Genomic DNA, 16,672 nt, shown 5'->3' with positions numbered 1-16,672 from the left:
ATTGTCTCCATCAGGTTTTGTCATTGTTCCATCACTGTTGTCTCTATCAGGTTTTGTCATTGTTCCATCACTGTTGTCTTCATCAGGTTTTGTCAATGTTCCATCACTGTTGTCTCCACCAGGTTTTGTCATTGTTCCATACCATTGTCTCCATCACGTTTTGTCATTGTTCCATCACCATTGTCTCCATCAGGTTTTGTCATTGTTCCATCACCATTGTCTCCATCAGGTTTTGTCATTGTTCCATCACTGTTGTCTCCATCAGGTTTTATCATTGTTCCATCACCATTGTCTCCATTAGGTTTTGTCATTGTTCCATCACCATTGTCTCCATCAGGTTTTGTCATTGTTCCATCACTGTTGTCTCCATCAGGTTTTGTCATTGTTCCATCACTGTTGTCTCCATCAGGTTTTGTCATTGTTCCATCACTGTTGTCTCCATCAGGTTTTGTCATTGTTCCATCACTGTTGTCTCCATCAGGATTTGTCATTGTTCCATCACCATTGTCTCCATCAGGTTTTGACATTGTTCCATCACCGTTGTCTCTATCAGGTTTTGTCATGGTTCCATCACCATTGTCTCCATCAGGGATTTTCATTGTTCCATCACTGTTGTCTCTATCAGGTTTTGACATTGTTCCATCACTGTTGTCTCTATCAGGTTTTGTCATGGTTCCATCACCATTGTCTCCATCAGGGTTTTTCATTGTTCCATCACTGTTGTCTCCACCAGGTTTTGTCATTGTTCCATCACCATTGTCTCCATCAGGTTTTTTCATTGTCTCCATCAGGTTTTGTCATTGTTCCATCACTGTTGTCTCTATCAGGTTTTGTCATTGTTCCATCACTGTTGTCTTCATCAGGTTTTGTCAATGTTCCATCACTGTTGTCTCCACCAGGTTTTGTCATTGTTCCATACCATTGTCTCCATCACGTTTTGTCATTGTTCCATCACCATTGTCTCCATCAGGTTTTGTCATTGTTCCATCACCATTGTCTCCATCAGGTTTTGTCATTGTTCCATCACTGTTGTCTCCATCAGGTTTTGTCATTGTTCCATCACTCTTCATCAGGGTGCATGACAAAGTGCTTACTTATCTAGAAACATTTTGGAATTATCAACCAGCACTCCTTCTCCAGTTCCATACCTGCTTCTACTAGACCATGAATTTCAGTTTGCACTTAGTTGGTGGTCAGACAAGTGAAGAGAAGAAATCAGAACCGACTTCCACATATTTAGAATGAAAGTGGAAAACACTTTTGGTGATTAACATAACATGACTCCTGTCTTACCAGATGAAAGAGAACGGGAGTTTGCTGAGCCATGGGCTGCCGTCCGCTCACTGAGTGCAGCGGTTTCATGCCCTCCAGCTGTGTCTGCATGCGCTGCCTACTTTTCCTTTCTTTCTCCAACTTCTCCCTGTCCATCATCTCCGCAGGGCTGCAATGAGAGATCTGAAGTGTAAGTGCCGAACACATACCCTGAACTTCCACAGTAATCAAAACCTCTCACTACTTGTCAAGCTGACAGATTTGTACAAAACTTCAGGAAAACAAACCAGTTACATATATCGCAAGCATTGGATATCGCAAGCATTGGATTCATGTAGACCACAGATTCTGCATGGAGGAATAGGTAAATTTCCCTCAGTGATAACTCATCTGTCTTGCACAGAGTTATCATTTTTAAATCCCAACTTCAGCCAAAACTGTCTATTTGTTTTTGGGACAGGAAGGATAACAAGGGTTAGAGCCTCTGTTGAGTTTTTATTGCCTGTCCCTTTTGAGGGCACAGACAAAAAAAAACTATTTAGTACACAGAAAGAGTCAGAATCTCTGGCAATATTTTTTATTGCTGCTTTTACCTTCCTGTTCTTGTGACAGCCGCAATCTCTCCCCCTTATTTCTTATACGGGTGTCACGGGGGACAAAAAGTGAACATCTCCTCAAAGCTCAATGTCACAGACAGAAATACAAAATCACAAACGTTAAGGCCTTGTTAGAATGGACTGCTGGGGGCAGTAAAAATAAGTGTTTTTTTTTTACCAGACCTATAAAGTGAAACTGTCACAGATCATTTTAAAGCAGTATTAAACCCAAAAAGCAATGCAGCTGACCAATTCTTAGATGTGATGGCTACATTCATATTCCTTTTTGGGCTTTCTTCTATTTTCTGGTGATCCAGCCAGTAAGTCTGTTTTTCAAAAGAACAAGCTCTCCAGCAATGTATCAGTTTACTTGGATGAGACAAACTATTTAAAACTGGCAGTGGTGCTTAAAATGATCAGCTTTTATTTATTTAGGTAAAACCTTTATCGCAGAAGGAAAAAACCTGTTTGCTGTAACTGATTATAAAGTGTGAGCTGAAGTTTGGCTACAATTTGTTAGTATATTTAAATCTGCTGATACAGTACCCCCCCCCCCCCAAGGCTGACAATGCTGCTGTCTGCTGCTCCTCCTATGCTCCTTCAATCAGAGTGGTGTCTCACTAATACAGGAGGTGTATTATTGGCCAGATCACCAGGTGAAAACCGTGAAAAAATCAAAATAAATGAAAACGAATGCAGTCACCACATCTAATGATTGGTAAGCTGCAATATATTAAATTTTTGGTTTTGGGTTTAATAACATTTTACCATTTGTTGGCCGCTCACCCATATTTTACTGTGGGGAAGGCGATTTGTACAGGCACAATCACGTACCTGTACGTCAGCAGTGGCTTTCGCGCGTTCTGGCTGATTCCCACTGTGATTGGACACAGTGGGATTTTGCCAGCAGTTTTCAGTGATTTATGGCTGAGATCTGCTGATCGGTTGTGTCCAATCACAACCTGAGCCCTGTGTTGGCAAATACACAGAGCTCTTTATAGAGGGAATGATCTAATTTGTTTCTTCTCCCTGCAAAGCAGGGTGAAGGAACAAACAAATATTTAGCAAAAAGCAGCACACATGACACACAGTTAACCATTTGATTGCCCTGAAATGTTAACTCCTACCCAGCCAGTGTAATTAGTACAGTGACAGTATACAGTATTATCACTGATCACTGTATTAGTGTCACTTGTCATATCAGTGTCAGTTAGTGTACCTCTCAGCCAGCATCCGTTAGTGTCAGGTTGCCCGCCACACTATTACACTCCCACAATAAAAGTTGTTGCTCACCGTCTATGCAAGTATTAAAAAATAAATAAATAAATACATAAACAATATAGTAAATACACAGCATATTTTGTAAAAGCTATAACTTTCGCATGAATAAATTACATTTTTTTCACTGGATATGTTTTATAACAGAAAATAGAAAATATAGTTTTTCTTATAAAATTTTAATTTATATAATAATGAAAAATAAAAAAATTAGTGGTGATCAAATATCACCAAAAGAAAGCTGTATTGATGTGAAAAAAATGATATATATTTTATTTGGGTACAGTGTTGCATGACCACGCAGATTACGAGTTAAATTAGTGCAGTGCTAAATAGCATGGCCATGTGGTCAAGTGGTTAGGAAGAGCAAAATGAAAATTGCACAAGCAGAAGTTGCCTTTAGTATGGTCCACACATTTAGGCTGCTGAAATGATATGCAAATCTTGACTCTTCCTGTAAAAACTCTAGCTCGCTGTCACCTCTTCTGATCCTCACTATTGGTCAACTAATGTGATGTACATCCTGACCACACAGCAAGCTCTGAGGTAGGAAGTGAACAGGATATAGTAATATTTGATCAGGAAACGTGAACAGTTGCCTAAGACTTTAGCTGCCTGTATCTCTGAATCCACTAATCCTTTGGTCTTTTGGTTTTTGATGAAAGTCTTCTATATAATTTTTTCATCATACAGTCAGGTCCATAAATATTGTGACATCGACACAATTCTAACATTTTTGGCTCTATACACCACCACAATGGATTTGAAATGAAACAAACAAGATGTGCTTTAACTGCAGACTGTCAGCTTTAATTTGAGGGTATTTACATCCAAATCAGGTGAACGGTGTAGGAATTACAACAGTTTGCATATGTGCCTCCCACTTCTTAAGGGACCAAAAGTAATGGGACAGAATAATCATAAATCAAACTTTCACTTTTTAATACTTGGTTGCAAATCTTTTGCAGTCAATTACAGCCTGAAGTCTGGAATGCATAGACATCACCAGAGGCTGGGTTTCATCCCTGATGATGCTCTGCCAGGCCTCTACTGCAACTGTCTTCAGTTCCTGCTTGTTCTTGGGGCATTTTCCCTTCAGTTTTGTCTTCAGCAAGTGAAATGCATGCTCAGTCGGATTCAGGTCAGGTGATTGAGTTGGCCATTGCATAACATTCCACTTCTTTCCCTTAAAAAACTCTTTGGTTGCTCTTGCAGTATGCTTTGGGTCATTGTCCATCTGCACTGTGAAGTGGCATCCAATGAGTTCTGAAGCATTTGGCTGAATATGAGCAGATAATATTGCCCGAAACACTTCAGAATTCATCCTGCTGCTTTTGTCAGCAGTCACATCATCCATAAATACAAGAGAACCAGTTCCATTGGCAGCCATACATGCCCACGCCATGACACTACTACCACCATGCTTCACTGATGAGGTGGTATGCTTAGGATCATGAGCCGTTCCTTTCCTTCTCCATACTCTTCTCTTCCCATCACTCTGGTACAAGTTGATCTTGGTCTCATCTGTCCATAGGATGTTGTTCCAGAACTGTGAAGGCTTTTTTAGATGTCGTTTGGCAAACTCTAATCTGGCCTTCCTGTTTTTGAGGCTCACCGATGGTTTACATCTTGTGGTGAACCCTCTGTATTCACTCTGGTGAAGTCTTCTCTTGATTGTTGACTTTGACACACATACGCCTACCTCCTGGAGAGTGTTCTTGATCTGGCCAACTGTTGTGAAGGGTGTTTTCTTCATCAGGGAAAGAATTCTTCGGTCATCCACCACAGTTGTTTTCCGTGGTCTTCTGGGTCTTTTGGTGTTGCTGAGCTCACCGGTGCGTTCCTTCTTTTTAAGAATGTTCCAAACAGTTGTTTTGGCCACGCCTAATGTTTTTGCTATCTGTCTGATGGGTTTGTTTTGTTTTTTCAGCCTAATGATGGCTTGCTTCACTGATAGTGACAGCTCTTTGGATCTCATCTTGAGAGTTGACAGCAACAGATTCCAAATGCAAATAGCACACTTAAAATGAACTCTGGACCTTTTATCTGCTCATTGTAATTGGGATAATGAGGGAATAACACACACCTGGCCATGGAACAGCTGAGAAGCCAATTGTCCCATTACTTTTGGTCCCTTGACAAGTGGGAGGCACATGTGCAAACTGTTGTAATTCCTACACCGTTCACCTGATTTGGATGTAAATACCCTCAAATTAAAGCTGACAGTCTGCAGTTAAAGCACATCTTGTTTGTTTCATTTCAAATCCATTGTGGTGGTGTATAGAGCCAAAAATGTTAGAATTGTGTCAATGTCCCAATATTTATGGACCTGACTGTATATTCAGCTTTAGTGATAGATATACTGTAAATAAGCCCACCGCCTACATGTATGCAAGAAACCTAAGCTCCATGAGCAGGGCCCTCATATTCCTTCTGTACTGAAATGTATTGTAATTGTACTGTTTCCCTTATATTGTAAAGCGCTGCGCAAACTGTTGGCGCTATATAAATCCTGTATAATAATAATAATGACCTGTTTAGGTAATAATCAGTTATCTTGCTAAAGACCTCACATATACAAAAGGTCTGTGTGTCAAGAAAAATTAGACAGCAAGTATCAGAAAGGAAATAGCTGACTCTTACATGGTTTGGATTTGGATTTTTTCAGGTGGATCCAGGTTGCTTTTTTTGGGTTCTTCTTCTTTCATGTCTTGTTCTGTAACACTGCACCCTTTTTCCTGGGATTGTGGACCAATGTCATTCCTCTTCTCCAACCGCTGCAACCTTCGTCTTCGAGAAGTCGTTATCTTATCCTCATGATCATGTCCGTTAGCATTTGATTGTTGGGGTCTGTTGTCACAATGGTCAGCACTAGACGCTCTCTTTGTGGAGCGAAGCTGGCGTAGTAACATGCCTTTACATGTATGCTCTGACCTGTGAGTTAATTGTACCATATTAACAATAAATCAATTAATGACAGCTAAAGTTTCCTGAATTTTAAGAACAAGTTAAAACTAGACACACCCATCATTTTATGTGGCTATACCCACTGGTCCACTTAGCACATTCCCATGTAGTTCATTTTTTGAGAAAGCCCTTCAGTCCAAACCATTTTAAAATTACAGTTTGGAGTTGACCAAAAATGTATTTGTGGTAACAATAGCGCCTGCGTTCCTTCTTTTTCTTAGCCTCCTGGTTATCCTCTGCACAGCTGTACTCAGACTGGAAGAAGGAGGGTCAGCACTGAGCTGATCCCTAATCTATTGCTTTGTACATTGCTTTAAGTCTAACACTGTCAACATGATTACAGGAGCGGAAACTACAAGATGATCTCAATAGTGTACTGCTTCTCCTTTACTGCTCAAAGAGCTAAGGAATGGGTCCTTGACCAGGCTCTGTTGCTAAACGGATGTGAAGATTAAAGATCGGGCTTCAGGGGGCCTAAATCACAATCACTGGCTGAACAAGATTTCAAATAATATGGAAAGTAACAGGTAATAATGTTAAGTAATGACAAGTAGTATGTCTCCAGTCTATGACTGTCTGTTGAAGCATGTCTCCAGTTTCCAAGAACTCCTATAACATAGTATAGACTCTCTGAGGAAGACCTCTGGGCGTAACGTGTAAGGGGTGGAGCTTCACAGATCCTGTCACTTACCAATACCCTTCTGGCTGTTGGTTTCTAATGTTACCGGCACCTGAAGTTACCAGCAACGTTTGGCTGGCGATCTTTGCAAGTACATCAGGTCAGATGCAAGTGGCTGAGCAGAGGAGTACTGAAGCAGGACGAAAGGATATAACTTTCTCTTAAAGCGGTTTCTGTCTTTTATTATGCAAGTGGTTTTTTAATAAATACAGAGACCACTATTTTGTGGCATTTTGTCTATTATGTGCGATCTGGGATCTACATAAGGATTTCTCTGTTTTAACCATGGATGACGTGATGTACATGATGACTGCATAAGAATATAGATCAGCCTTTCTCAAACAGGGTGCCCAGGCACCCTGGGGTGCCTTTAGGCTTCTTCAGGGGTGCCTTCGGGCTTCTTCAGGGGGTGCCTTGGCAAAATGCCCAAAAACTGTATACAAGTCAGCAGGTGGATCAATCCTGCCTTTTAGTACACAAAGCCACAAGTTTTCATTGTGCACTTTTATAACCTTCTAGCTGCCAGCATCCTAACAACCAATGACATCATCCGTTGATAAGGAGGACGTCGGGTGCATGCACATCATCCTTGTTTGGCCCTCCCCTGCCCTCTCCGTCAGCACTGGGATCATATTAGCAGAGTAAGGGAGAGAAAATGAGAGACACACTGGAATACTAGTCAGCACCAGTGTGCAAAGGTGTATTTGCTTTGGAAGAAAAAAAAATCCCCTCTAACATTGGGTGTACTGGATGTGTGAAGAATAGGTTTTACATTTTAGATTGGGGTGTCTTGAGATTATGCTGAATTTTAAAAAGGTGCCTTGACTGAAAAAAGGTTGAAAAACACTGATATAGATCATTGCCTGGGACCTAAAAATGTGCTGGTAAACCTACTATAACATTAAGAGGTCTACAGAGGACGTGAACATTTGGGCTGGCACTGGGTGGAGGACTTGCACATTTACTTTGAGCACACTATACACTTGCACCCAGTTTGGACTTTTAGACTACACTTGTACATAATTTCTCATTTAGGGCAGCACAGTGGCTAAATGGTTAGCACTTCCACCTGGCAGTACTAGGGTCGTTGGTTCAAATCCCAGCCACAGCACCACCTGCCTGGAGTTTGCATGTTCTCCCTGTGCCTGTGTGGGTTTCCGGTTTCCTCCCACACTCCAAAGACATGCTGGTAGGTGAATTGGCTCCTGTCTAAATTGGCCCTAGTATGTGTATGCATGAATGTGAGTTAGGAACCTTAGATTGTACACCCCTTGAGGGTTAGGGACTGATGTGAATGTACAATATATATGTAAAAGCACTGCGTAAATTGACGGCGCTATATAAATACCTGAAATAAATAAATAAATAAATTTAGACAGAGAATTTTTTGAATATATTTTAGCATCTCTTGATTTATGTACTTTGATTATGGTAATTTATGTGAATGATTCACTTCATTAGTTCACATTGGAAGCAGCACTGAACATTTTTTGTTTATTTTTTGTACTTTATTGCACTTTATTGTGCTGGCAGGTTTATTTTAGTTGATCTTGGCGTTTCATTTTAAGTGGTGTGCACGGGCTGTTTTTTCATATTTTTAATTCCTATAGCATGTTCACTGTCTCCTGCAGCATGTGCACAATCTCTGACCATCTCTTGTATTATGTCCGCATTCTCTGACCATCTCCTGTATTATGCCCACAGTATCTGACCATCTCCTGTATTATGCCCACAGTCTCTAACCATCTCTTGTATTATGTCCACAATCTCTGACCATCTCCTGTATTATGTCAACAATCTCTGACCATCTCCTGTATTATGTCCACAGCCTCTGACCATCTCTTGTATCATGTCCACAGTCTCTAACCATCTCTTGTATTATGTCCACAGTATCTGACCATCTCCTGTATTATGTCCACAGCCTCTGACCATCTCTTGTATCATGTCCACAGTCTCTAACCATCTCTTGTATTATGTCCACAGTATCTGACCATCTCCTGTATTATGCCCACAGTCTCTAACCATCTCTTGTATTATGTCTGCATTCTCTGACCATCTCCTGTATTATGTCTGCATTCTATGACCATGTCTTTTAACATGTCCACAGTCTCTGACCATCTCCTGTATTATGTCCACAGTCTCTGACCATCTCTTGTATTATGTCCACAGTCTCTGACCATCTCCTGTATTATGCCCACAGTCTCTAACCATCTCTTGTATTATTTCCACAGTATCTGACCATCTCCTGTATTATGCCCACAGTCTCTAACCATCTCTTGTATTATGTCTGCATTCTCTGACCATCTCCTGTATTATGTCTGCATTCTCTGACCATGTCTTTTAACATGTCCACAGTCTCTGACCATCTCTTGTATTATGTCCACAATCTCTGACCATCTCTTGTATTATGTCCACAATCTCTGACCATCTCTTGTATTATGTCCACAATCTCTGACCATCTCCTGTATTATGTCTACAGTCTCTGACCATCTCTTGTATTATGTCCACAATCTATGACCATCTCTTGTATTATGTCCACAATCTCTGACCATCTCCTGTATTATGTCCACAGTCTCTGACCATCTCCTGTATTATGTCCACAGTCTCTGATCATCTATTGTATCATGCCCCTAGTCTTTGACAATATTATGTTATGTGGCTGTGGTCTCTCATAATGAACATTGACTGAATTTTACGCATGGCCCTTGGGTGATGTCAAGGGCACATATGAAGAACGTTGAGCACCACTATGCTAGTCTATGTCTTGAACATTTGACCTGTTTGGAAAGACGCACTCCTAACAAGATCAAATGATTATCAGAACAGTTTTGCTGCCATCTAGTGGTACAAAAGCAATTAACACATTTGCTGTACTTACTCATTTATTGGCAAATGTTTTCTTTTCAGCTCATTTTCTTGCCTTTTAGGTTTGCCTTCTGTACCCATCTTAACAAGTGCATTAGGCAAAGTGTCTCTCAAGTCTATGCAAACTGTAGGGGAATGTTCAGAATGCCATACGCTTGTAACCCTCTTGGGAAGAGATAGTCTGGAATGAAAGAACAACTTATTAAAGTGTATGTCAGGGCAAAATAAAAATACACAGTACTGCAATACATGGACAATTTTTTTGTTTGCTTTTTTAAAAACACTGAAAATACTTGTGATCCTTCCAGAAATCCAGCGAGCTCCTAACTTCCTTTTATTGACCCACAACATTGCCCCCGCTGTACTGAAATTCTAAACAGACCCGTCAGCCATGACTGAGCTCTCCCCTGCTGGACTACATTACCCCGTCCTTCTCTGTCTCAAAGCATATATTGATTTCTTTCTTGGCAAGCAAAACCATACTGTTGCCTTGACTCCCAAGAGTTTGCCCACACATTCTTTGTAGAGAACGTGCTCTTGGGAGCAGTAGTTCTGGAGTAGGGCATGCCTTCCTCTATGGGAACTGACCCAGGGCATCATGTTGAACCCTCCTCACAAAAGCTGCCCCTTGCAAGACTTTTGAAAGCCTGGTGAGGACGCCACAAGGAGTAATAAAAGCAGTTTCATGCTTTAGGTACAAAGTATAAAAATAATGCTGGAACATACTCTAAAGGAGGGAAAGGAGATTTAGGAGTACAGTTGGATCATGTCTAGAGATCATCTTTAATATTTTCAAAGCATATAGATAAAAATAAATCTAAACCTTAAATTGGGGAAATTTAGTTCATTAAAGCACTATGTATCATAACCAGGGCCATGGATAAGGGGTACCACCAGTGCTCCTGTATGGGGCCCAGGCCAGCTGGGTGAATCAAATGTGGGCAGGGAGGGTAATCGGCATGGCGGGGGGGGGGGGGGGTTACTGGAATCTATCCCCTGTATGGCTCTCTCTGCAGCAGCTAAAAGCCAGCTTCTTATCTGTTCCCTACTGCTGGATTTCAGCTGTTGCAGAGAGAGCCATATAGGGGATAGGTTCCAGTACTTGCCCCCCACACCCATCACCAGCACTGTGCACCATATGTTTCCCCCTGCTGCCCAGGCCCCCCTGTATGCCTCAACCCCCACAGTGCTGCTGGCTTTCCTCTTCTCCTTTCCACCTGCAAGCGCAGAATAGGATCCTTAAGGATGGAGCGTGGGGGAAGGTTCTGGTAAATATGTCACATTTACCAGCCCCTTCCTTTCCTGAATGAACACAATGAGTGATCAGTACCTAGCACACTCTGTGTCTATTCATAACTGAAGCATAGTAAACTGTGTTTTTTTTTCCTTGGAGGGGGGGGGGGGCTTCTAACATCGTAACCAGCTACCATGTTTCCACTTTCTTCATTCTTTTCTGTGTCTCGGTGCTTCAGATCTCCTCCAGATTATTTGAACCACTTCCTGTCTACATGCACTTGCTCCTAAATTGGCGGCAAATCATTGCTCTAGACTGGCTTCCTGATAGTGCCAACAATGAACCATGCTTGTGCAATATATGTTGGAACAACCACTTTCAGTCCCTACTATGACCACAAAATAAAGGGTAACGAATAGCACAGTTGGGAGACAGTTGTCACTCCATTACAAGAAATGCCTGAACAAAGACCTTAATGTCTGGATTACCAGGTTTTTTTTCAATCAAAGTTGCATATTTAATAAAACTTAAAATCACTTTTAAAATTACCTTTTTTTGATCTTCCACCAGATATGTAGGAGCACATTGATTCTAGTTTAATACTTTACTACTAGCATTTATATATGTAACTCCCTGCACAGCAATGGGGATAGTAATGCTCCCCGTTACAGCATTGGGGCAGTCAGCACTGTCACACTCCATAGCCCTGTATAATCTTAGACTCCAGTGATTCTAGATTACACAAGATTTTTATTTTCCAATGGTTTTAATTGAAAAGTTTTTAAAATACAAATAACATCAAAGACAAATGCCATGATATATCACAGAAATAAGAATCAATACTTGTAGCCACATGAAGCGCCTTAAATACGCGTTAAGAAAAACATGACATATGTTGTAGAACCAATACAAATGGGCTCACCCAACCTCGTTACACGGAGGAGTGAGAAAAGACCTAATAAAATAAGAAAGAAAGAGAAATAAGAAAAGAGAAAGCAGAAGAAGCAAATGAAAAAGAAGAAGAGGGTCACCGCGGGAAGGATCAAGGTACAGAGATGTATTGAATCCATGGGTCCCACGTTTTGTCAAATTTAGTGGTATTGTTGTTACAGAAGATTTTTATACATTTTCAGGGGCTAAAAAAGGGCAGAGGAATGAAAGGAAGGGTAAATATATGCTGTTGAAGAAGATTCAGTCAAATGAACCCGAACCTGTTATTTGCCATGCATAGCCAGGGTACAGTTTAACTTTAACCTCCTTAGCGCTAATCCCGAGTGTAGCTCGGGGTATAATTTCAATACCAAGAGCGGTAACCCCGAGCTACAATCGGGCTTACCATGCGGCGCTGCTCTGGGGGTCCCTGCAGCACTTACCTTGTCCTTCGCTCCCGCGATGTGTCCCCTGCAGCATCCCCGGCCATCTCCTCTGGCCGATGCCGGCATCCAGCTTCCGTGTTCCGGTCCCTGTGGACGTCGGGACGTACGGGCGCCGGAACCGGCGGGAAATTTGAAATTTAAAAAAAATTTCATTTTTGCTGTCATTGCTGTTTCAATGCATTTCACATATATTTTGTCCCTACTGCTTTGTCCTGTGCCCTGCCTGCATTTTGACTGTTCTTTCTGCCTGTAAACTTAGAAAAGTCCATGGCGTCCAAAAAGCGTCCCTTTACGTCAAAAGCAGTTTTAGAACAGCTAGAGAACAGCGATAGTAAACCAGAACCACTTGCAGAATTGAGTGATAATGATTCGTGGGGGAAATTCGTCATCAGACACTGAAAACAATTTTGCGACTTTGCTCAGCAATATGCGAATTTGCCTCTGTATTTCAAATTTCAGTGTTTTTGGTTTGATTATATTATTGAATTAAATTTATTATTATTATATTATTATTTTTGATTATTATTTATTAAATCATAATTTATGATTTCGTGTTTCAAATTTTATCCTACTCGGGATGTTTAATAGACTCTTGTTCGTACAGATTTCAGTGAGTTATTCCTAAAAATTACAGCTTAGAATAAAAAACTACATATTTCCATGCAAAAAAATGGTACCGCTTTCAGCACCAAAAAATCGGAAAGAATCATACTGCCAAGAAGGTTAATCCTGTATGTTATAGAGCAGGATTATAACTACAACTTCCGATGCTTGAGGAGGACTTTGTCTTCACAGGAATATCAGAAACCTTCTTTTGACAGCTCACATTACTGGCTTGCAACTATCCAAGGGTTAAGGAGGAGCCCTGCACGCCGTGACGTCACGCCGCCGAATCACGGAGGTCCGGCGGCCATTTATTCACCAGCTGGTCAGTTCTAATTCATGTTACTATCTTCTAATTGCTTCATCTTTTGCACTGCAACAAGTGTATGTTTTTGGATTTTAGTTTTTAATAATTTGTACCAGTAAAGTATCATTTAAAATACTACACCATGGGAATACCCCTTTTCTTTGCTCTGCACCGAGCACTTTAATTCCCCAGCGATCCCCGGTGACTACCCCAGTGCTTGGAAGAGATTGATCCATATATCCTGGCTTGCCACTATCCTATAACCCAAAGGAAGGCCACCCACTCCCAGGCTAAACCCCGGACCACCTTAAGAAGGGATCCTTGACCGACCACCATTATACCATACAACGCACTTGATATATGCGCATCTGGTGAGTGCGCATTTTATCTATTTTATCAGCATACCCACCTGAGGATTTTCTTATATACTGGGATTAAATACAGTAACCTGGCGATCACTTTGAAGAAATTTTATTGAGATTCTATTGACATTTTATCATCTAAACGCATTTTACATGCATGTGCATTTTTACTAAGAACTATACATTTTACGTGTTTATGAGTATGTCTTATGGTCCATACGCATCTAATACCTCGGTGCGTGTTTTCATAAGATTTTATCTGGCATATCATTCATTAGCACTGCACTACTTTTATAGATATCCAAGGGTGCTCACTGCATAAGAGGGACATGGTAAGTATAAGAGGGGGAGGAGCAAGTCTATATTTCAAGAGTGATTTGATAGTGAATATGAGAGATGACAGTGTTAACGGGGCTAGAGACGAGCTTGAATCTTTGTGGCTGGAGCTTCAAAGGGATGAAACAAATGGTAAATTATTTGTGGGTGTATGCTATAGTCCCCCTAACCCTAAGGATGAGATGGAGACTCATCTCCTTTCACAGTTAGAAATGGTGGGGAAACAAGGCAATGTCATAAATATGAGGGACTTCAACTATCCTGATATTGATTGGGCAGGTGGAACTATGCACTGACCTAAAGCTGGCCATAGATGAGTTTTTCCCCCCCAAAAAGTGCCAATAAGTAAAGAAGATGGGAGAAGGAGGCCTTAAAGAGGAACTTCCCCTTTTGGGTGGAGCTCCACTTTAAGATTTGTCCTTTCTTGAACGTATTGCAGGACAATTTCATGAGTCAAATAGTGGAAGTCCCAGCTACAAACAACACAAAGCTGATCACAGAGTAATTACATTTACTCTCTGGTCATCTCCTGTACTGTGTCCGCAGTCTCTGGTCATCTCCTGTACTGTGTCCGCAGACTCTGGTCATCCCCTGTACTGTGTCCGCAGTCTCTGGTCATCCCCTGTACTGTGTCCGCAGTCTCTGGTCATCCCCTGTACTGTGTCCGCAGTCTCTGGTCATCCCCTGTACTGTGTCCGCAGTCTCTGGTCATCCCCTGTACTGTGTCCGCAGTCTCTGGTCATCCCCTGTACTGTGTCCGCAGTCTCTGGTCATCTCCTGTACTGTGTCCGCAGTCTCTGGTCATCCCCTGTACTGTGTCCGCAGTCTCTGGTCATCCCCTGTACTGTGTCCGCAGTCTCTGGTCATCTCCTGTACTGTGTCCGCAGTCTCTGGTCATCTCCTGTACTGTGTCCGCAGTCTCTGGTCATCTCCTGTACTATGTCCGCAGTCTCTGGTCATCTCCTGCACTATGTCCTCAGTCTCTGGTCATCTCCTGTACTATGTCTGCAGTCTCTGGTCATCTCCTGTACTATGTCTGCAGTCTCTGGTCATCTCCTGTACTATGTCTGCAGTCTCTGGTCATCTCCTGTAGTACATCAGCAGTCTCTGGTCATTTCCTGTACTATGTCTGATAGAAGATAGTTGAACACATTGGGGTAGGGCGTTCCAGAGGATGGGAGAGGTTCTGGAGAAGTCCTGGAGGCAATCATGGGAGGAGGTGACAAAGGAACTAGAGAGCAGGAGGTCTTGGAAGGAAGATATATTCAAAAAACTTTTACATGTGTCTTAGCAAGCCTATTGTACATGTATATTGAAAATGGTAGCAACATACACACAAACACGCACACAGGTTGAACTGGATGGACCAGTGTCTTTCTTTCAACCTTACCAACTAGGATAGACAACCTCGTCACTCCAAATGTGGTGAAACTACAAATCTTATGAGGATTTCTAAGACCAACAGCCACAGGCATTACTCGTAGATGAAGAGGCATGATGGGATTTGTAGTTTGACCACAGCTGATGTACTGATGTTGCCTAACCCTATTCTATAGTTATTGCCTCACATAATCATTCACAGCGCACCCTGGATTTATTCATTTCTACCCTCACATATACCTGTCAAAAGGCCGAATGCTAACAGCCTTCTTCTGCTCCTGAGAACTCTGCAGGGCAGGAGACCGAGCCTGTAATTGTCTGACATTTAATTCCACCAGCTGCTCCATTATCCGATCTTGCCGTTTCTTTATACTGCTCTCAAATGAAAGCAGAGAGGGGGGTAACTCTTCGACTACTACTACAAAAAAAAAGAAAAAATTTAATTAATTCTACTTCATTGCTGTTCACTGAAGAATGTTCACTGAAATGTGATGTTTTCCCTTCTTGTCATATAATAAATGGATTTACAGGTATAATTACTTGGAGAAAGGGGGGGGGGGTTGGTGGGGGGGGTTGAGTGATATAAAAGGTAATAGCTGTGGGGGGGTGAGCTGATGGAGAAAATAAATGGCGGTTTACATGGTAGAAACAGGATAGGCTTCTTTAAAAAGAAAGGTTTTCAGGGATTGCCTAAGTGTGGATAGATTAGGAGACAGCTGGACAGATTGGGATAGGGAATTCCATAGGATGGGAGAAGCTAGGGAGAAGTCCTTGAGGCGAGCATGGGAGGAGGTGAAACAGGAACTAGAGAGCAGAAGGGAGGATTGAAGAGAGCGGTTTGGTTGATATTTTGAGACCAGGTTGGTGATGTAGCTGGGGGCAGAGTTGTCGATGGCTTTGTAAGTTGCTGTTAGTATGTAGAATTTTATTCGTTAGGTGAGTGGAAGCCAGTGGAGGGTTTGGCAGAGAGGCAGATTTATGTAAAACCTTTATCTAAAAAAAAAGAACAAAAAACGATGCTGTAACTGCTTATAAAGCATTAGCTGGAGTTTGGCTTTAATTTGTTAGTGTATCTAAATCTGCTAGTACATTTAACACTCCCCTCCCCAGGACTGACAATGCTGCTGTCCAAAGATGCCCCTGTGCTCCTTCATTCACGGTGGGAACATGCTAATACGGGAGGTGTGCACTGGCCAGATCACCAGATGAAAAAGATGGATAAATGCCTAAAAAGAGAAAACGAATTCAGCCACCACATCTAATGATTGATAAGCGGCAATATATTACATTTTGGTTTTGGGATTAATAACACTTTAATATAATCTGCATCTGTGCAACTTAGTTTGCAAACCAGACTTGATCTTTTTCAAATATCTTTATTTACTGAAGGACATCACCTCGGGTACATTCATAAGCA

At 41.6% G+C, this 16,672-nt stretch overlaps 1 protein-coding gene across 1 annotated transcript in view; it reads right to left on the bottom strand.

Moving 5' to 3' along the window:
- Window positions 1–16,672, bottom strand: part of LOC149438318 (dynein axonemal assembly factor 8-like) — a 163,782-nt gene that overhangs the window by 132,181 nt on the left and 14,929 nt on the right. Inside the window, exons 6-9 of the mRNA XM_089659979.1 lie at window positions 15,496–15,673; window positions 9,671–9,838; window positions 5,790–6,080; window positions 1,294–1,441 (exon numbers count right to left, since the gene is read on the bottom strand). Of these exons, the coding sequence (XP_089516105.1) occupies window positions 1,294–1,441; window positions 5,790–6,080; window positions 9,671–9,838; window positions 15,496–15,673 (785 nt within the window). The remainder of the gene's footprint in view (window positions 1–1,293; window positions 1,442–5,789; window positions 6,081–9,670; window positions 9,839–15,495; window positions 15,674–16,672) is intronic.

Source organism: Staurois parvus, unplaced genomic scaffold, assembly GCF_062004578.1.
Source record: "Staurois parvus isolate SC_StPar_1 unplaced genomic scaffold, SC_StPar_1.0 ptg001193l, whole genome shotgun sequence".
NCBI lineage: Eukaryota > Metazoa > Chordata > Amphibia > Anura > Ranidae > Staurois > Staurois parvus.
Note: the sequence above shows the minus strand (reverse complement) of the source record. Positions and strands in the feature narration are given on the sequence as shown.